Source organism: Scyliorhinus torazame, chromosome 5 (genome assembly GCF_047496885.1).
Source record: "Scyliorhinus torazame isolate Kashiwa2021f chromosome 5, sScyTor2.1, whole genome shotgun sequence".
Taxonomy (NCBI): Eukaryota; Metazoa; Chordata; class Chondrichthyes; order Carcharhiniformes; family Scyliorhinidae; genus Scyliorhinus; species Scyliorhinus torazame.
In genome coordinates, this window is record NC_092711.1 from 147,061,573 (window position 1) to 147,067,456 (window position 5,884).

At 46.2% G+C, this 5,884-nt stretch overlaps 1 protein-coding gene across 1 annotated transcript; it reads right to left on the reverse strand.

The window, feature by feature from the left end:
- Nucleotides 1-1,413: 1,413 nt before the first annotated feature.
- On the reverse strand, nt 1,414-2,731 carry LOC140421472 (uncharacterized; the record flags this gene model as incomplete). The annotated part of the gene is made up of 1 exon (XM_072506174.1): nt 1,414-2,731. A coding segment is annotated over one exon (1,071 nt), but the record flags the coding sequence as incomplete, so codon positions are not given.
- Nucleotides 2,732-5,884: the final 3,153 nt, after the last annotated feature.

The following is a 5,884-nucleotide window of genomic DNA, read 5'->3' on the forward strand; positions in this document are numbered from 1 at the left end:
ATGTGATAATGAGCAGATGATCTGTTTTTGGTGATGTTGATTGAGGGATAAATATTGACCAGGACACCGGGGATAACTCCCCTGCTCTTCAATATAGTGTCTGTGGGAACTTTTACACCCACCTGAGAGGGGCAGACAGGGCCTCAGTTTAACATCTTATTTGAAAGAAGGCTGTTCTGACAGTGCAGCACTCACTCCGTGGTCGGACCAGGAATGTTGGAACTGTTTTTTGTCCACAGGTCCCTGACTGGGTCTTAACTTTCTGACTCAGAGGTGAGAGAGCTGCCTACTGAGCTATGGCGGACACGAGTTAGAAAGGAAAAGTTATACTTTAAAACCCTCCACCCTTTGCCTCCGATGCCTAAATCTAATAATTAAAAACTCCAGTATAAAAATATTTCGCTGACAAATGTTGAAGTATTGATTTCGAGCCACAAGTTTTGACTTTCCACTTGCTCCTCTGCACCTTTCTGTCTCTATTGCTCATATCAATGACAGCCGGGAGATGGAGCTGTGGGCTGACTTTAGCTGAGAAAAACGGGGTCTGCATCCCAGTTGGGAAACTGCCATGTGTGTCGCACTAATTGAGAGTCAGGTAGGCGCTGGAGGACTGACTGGGAAATGGGCCTCCAACCAATTGTTACATCGGTCACTATTCCGATCCCAGATCAGACCCCAACAGTGGCTAGGATACTGGACCAAAACCCCAACATTTCAGATTATTTGTCAGACTGTGCGGAAAGAATGATTCTCTCCAGGAGTGATCACATGAAGAAATAGGGCTTGGTTATTTTTAAAATAAAATTTTATTATGGCGACAATATTAAGCATTTTAACATCACACCCAAAAACAACAGCTTACAATTACCCATTCAACCACAGCTACTCAATCTCTCATTAAACAACAGGAAAAGAAAGATACAGCTCTCAATCTATCTTACTATGGAGAATTGTGGACCTAGAATTCAACTCCTCCAAATCGTTCTCCAAAAACTGCTCTCTAAAGATTTTTAAAATGTCTTTCTGCCTTCCTTGGTTCCATCCAGCAATGACCTCATCTCCCCAAGCTGGAAAACAAATGATCCCTGACGGCTGCAAAGTACAGAAATTCCACAAGTACTATCCCAGTCAAACCACAGTCCATTAGCCCAGACTGCAAAACACATTCCTTTGTCAATTTCACCCTCTGGCTACTAAAAACACCCAGGCCCTGCAAAACAGGAGCCTTCTTTAAAATAAAAACAGGACCACTGCAGTGAATCGCAACTAGCCTCAAAAATAGTCAGCCCACTGGAGGCAGAGGTGTTAGACCGGCCAGTCCAGCAGAAAGAAACCCTCCAATCATCACCATTCACCAGATGTCAGAATGAACAAAATACAGTCCTGGATGTCAGTGAGAGCAGAAACAATAACAACGGAGCCAACATCTGTAATTTATTGTATACTTGGTGGAGTCACAACAGGTGTGATGAATCACAAAACCCCTCCCCACATTGAGAGCAGATGAATGGTCTCTCCCCATAATTAACTCGCTCGTGTCTCCGTAGTTGGGACGGATCATTGAATGTCTCCCCTGCTCAGAGCAGGTGAATGGCTTCTTCCGGGTGTGAACTCGCTAGTGTTCCTGCAGGGTGTCTGGATATCTGAATCCTTTCTCTCACTAAGAACAGGTTAACACCTTCTCCCCTGTGTGAACTCGCTGGTGTCTCTGCAGGTGGGATAACTGAGCGAATCCGTTCTTACACTGAGAGCAGATGAACGGCCTCTCCCCAGTGTGAACTCGCTGGTGTTTCTGCAGATCGGATAACTGAGCGAATCCGTTCTTACACTGAGAGCAGATGAACGGCTTCTCCCCAGTGTGAACTTGCTGGTGTCTCCGCAGGCTCGATGAAGTAGTGAATCCCTTCTCACACTGAGAGCAGGTGAACGGCCTCTCCCCAGTGTGAACTCGCTGGTGTGACTGCAGGGCAGATAACTGAGCGAATCCCTTCTCACACTGAGTGCAGATGAACGGCCTCTCCCCAGTGTGCACTCGCTGGTGTGTCAGCAGGTCAGATGATTGACTGAATCCCTTCTTACACTCAGAGCAGGTGAACGGCTTCTCCCCAGTGTGTACTAGCTGGTGAATCTGCAGACTCCTTAAAGTAGTGAATCCCTTCTCACACTCAGAGCAGATGAACGGCCTCTCCCCGGTGTGAACCCGCTGGTGTTTCCGCAGGTCGGATGATTGAATGAATCCCTTCCCACACACAGAGCAGGTGAACGGCCTCTCCCCGGTGTGAACACGCTGGTGTTTCCGCAGGTCGGATGATTGAATGAATCCCTTCCCACACACAGAGCAGGTGTATGGCCTCTCCACGTTGTGAACTCGCTGGTGTCTCTGCAGCCTTGATGAAGTAGTGAATCCCTTCCCACACACAGAGCAGGTGAATGGCCTCTCCCCAGTGTGAACTCGCTGGTGTGTCTGCAGGTGGGATGATTGAGTGAATCCCTTCTCACAGTGAGAGCAGGTGAACGGCTTCTCCCCGTTGTGAACTCGCTGGTGTCTCTGCAGGGTGGATAACTGAATGAATCCCTTCCCACACACAGAGCAGGTGAACGGCCTCTCCCCAGTGTGAATGCGCCGATGAGTTTCCAGTGCAGATGGAACCCTGAATCCCTTCCCACAGTCCCCACATTTCCAACGCTTCTCCAGGGTGGGGGTGTCCTCTTGTCTCTCCAGGTTTGTCGATCAGTTGAAGCCTCGTCCACACACAGAACACGTGTACGGTCTTTCCCGACTGTGAATGGTGTGATTTTTTTTTCAGTCTGTGTAACTGGTTAAAGCTCTTTCCACAGTCAGTGCTCTGGAACACTCTCACTCGGGTGTGTGTGTCTCGGGGCTTTTCCAGTCACACTGATCTTTTGAAGCCGACAGAAAAGACAAACATTTCTCCTTCTAGATTCTAAGTCCGGTGATACTCAGTTCCAAGGAATTGAGAGACTCAGTCAGATTGAGACGTGACGTTTGAGATTTCTGTCTGTAATTCCTCCTCTTCTAATATCCTGTAAAAACAATTTACAAAAGTTACTTTTCTTCTCCTCATTTTGGAGAAGGTATCCTGAGGGTAACGACAGTCTGGCCGTGGGGTTAATCCTCCGGGTCCTCAGTCTTATTGAGGAATGTCCCCTTGGGTCTATTGTGGTGGTGATTCTTTTGTATTTTTGTTATTATGGGAGGGTTTATGTGTTGTTGACTTTATCCTACTCTGGTACAGACAGGGCTTTTATCTGTGAAAGGAGCAGTTTGGGGAAACTTTGGTGCCTCTGGTGTAAAGAGAGTTGGAGGAGGGGGTAATGGCGCACGCCCGATTGTGGTGTGAAAATCTGTTCCTGTTCTCACTGTCGCCTAACTAATGGCGGCAGTTAATCTGCAAATTTTCTCAGGGAATGTACGGGACATCCATCACCCAATCAGAAGGAAAAAGATCCTCTCCTTTCTTAAGGAGAAAGTCGACATAGCTTTATTGCAGGAAACCCATCTGGTGATGAGGAACACTTTCAATTGAGGCGGGTTTGGGTGGGGCACGTTTTCTGCCTCCATTCAGTCAAGTAGCAAGGGTGTGGAAATGCTTATTAATAAAAATATCACTTTTAAGGTTGAAACCGGCATCAAGGACAAAGAAGGTGGATATGTGATCATTAGAGGTTCGGTGAATGAAGATGTTGTTTCAATAATGAATTTTATGGATCCCCAAATTACTCCCCGGAGTTCATTACTGAGGATTTTGCAGAGTTAGCTTCAATGAACGCTTTTGTGGTTGGTGACTTCAACTGCCACTGAAATCCTCTGGTAGATAAACTCCCGGTACCACCAACACCCCCACGCTGCAACCTTGGCCGTTGGCCTCGGCTTGTAATTTGATGACTGTAGGAATTTCAGAGTTTTTGTATTCTGGGTATTTGGCGCAGTCAGGGTTAAAAGCCTGAGTTAGTGTGTGTGACTGCTGCAGTCATGTTTCTAAAAGAAATCCTAGTTTGAAAGACAACTAAGTTTTGGTGCCAAAGGTGCAATTAAAGCATCATAAAAAACATGGGCTAATGGAAAGTTGTTTGGATGAAGGGGATTCCCTGTGGAGTTAATTAGGTTTCAGCTTGGTAAGATGATGTCAGTACTGGGAGGAGCCACGGTTTCAGGCTTTTTGCAGGAAAGCAGTGTTTTAGTTGAGAATGAGTTGAAGATATGAGCAGAGGTCAAGCATCCCAGTTCAGTTGAAAAGATATGTCTGGAGCCAAATTAGCAGTTTCTTTCCAAGCAGAGTGGAATTAGAAGGTGAGCTGTAACAAGCTGAAACAGCTTCCGATGAAATACAGCCAGACTTTCTGCATGGTACTAACAAGATTCAGATCTTTTCTTTAAAGCAGTGACACAAGATCTCTCTTTCTCAAAGAACATCTCTGAGGGCTAACTTTGTTTCCTGGTGGATTGAGAGCTGACATGGTGTTTTTGTTGTTTGAGTGGGAATAAAGGTAGCAGTTAAGGGTTACTGTATTCATTGTATTGATTAGCATTGTTTAAGGGCTAATTGTCAGCTGTTTTCTGGTGTGATGTTAAATTTATTTTAATATTGTGTCAGTAATAAAGTTTGTTTTCATATAGCATGGCCCTATTGTTCGTGACATCACTCCTGGAGTGAGGTATCCTTTCCTCACAATCTTACAAAACACAAATAAAATATTGGGATTTGTGTCCAGTATCTGAGCCACTGTTGGGGTCTGGTCCGGGATCATAACAGTGAGGAGGTGGGTTATGTGGTTGTTTAGAGAACTTTGTACCCGAGGAGCAGAGATTTTACCTTCTTTCCAGCCCCACAGCAGTGTCAGACTAGAATCAATAACTTTTTTGTGCCGAGGACGATCCTACACCTGGTGTCCACTTGCACCACAGGGAGCATCGTAATCGCAGACCTTCCCTTTTTGTCTGGAGTTTCTGCTCGAGGGCTCACCCCCAGGTCGAGAATGTGGAGGTTTGGAGCCTCCCAGAGTTCATTTATTATGCACTTTCGGGAAGAGTTTGAGTTCATGGAATTTATAGTGCAGAAGGAAGTTCTTCCTTTTGGTTAACTTGACTCCTGGTATTTCCCCCTCCATTTTGTGGGAGACGTGTAAAGTTTATGCTCGGGGGCTGATCATTTCTCACACTGCTAATAAAAGGTGCAGAATGCTGGAGAACCAGCGGCGTCTGGAGGTTTGTTTGGTGAAGGTGGAGGAGAATCATATGGAGGACCCGAGTAAGCTATTGCTGAAGGAGGTTAACGCAGCAAGAGTGGCTTTGGGCTCCCTGTTTACTCAGCAGGTCGAGAAAAGTTGAAAGTTTGAGAGGTCGAAATTGTACCAGTTTGGGAATAAGCCGAGCAAATACTTGGTCCGTTTGACAAAGGGATGGAAAAGGGTCATGAAGACGGAGGAGAAAAACAGGGATTTTGGGAATTCTATGCAGGATTATACAAGTCTGAGCAGTCTGGTGATGTGTTGGTGGGTGTGGAACAGTCTTTCTCTTCCCTGAAGCTTCTGGAGGCCTCAGAAAATCTGAATGATCTCCTTTCTAGGGAAGAGGTGTCAAAGGCCATGAAGGAGCTGCAGCCGGGTAAAGCCCCGGGACCGGATGGCTGTGGGGTTTTATCGGGGGTTTGCGGCTTTGTTGTTGGACCCATTGGTAGATATGTATTGTCACTCTTTTGACTCTGGGATACTGCCACCGTCTCTTCATGAGGTTAATATCTCTTTGATTCTGAAGGTGGACAAGGACCCAGAGGAGTGGGCCTCTCATCACCCAATCTCTCTTTTGAATGTTGACTTGAAACTGCGATCTTATGTTTTGGCGATAAGGCTGGAGGACATCCTT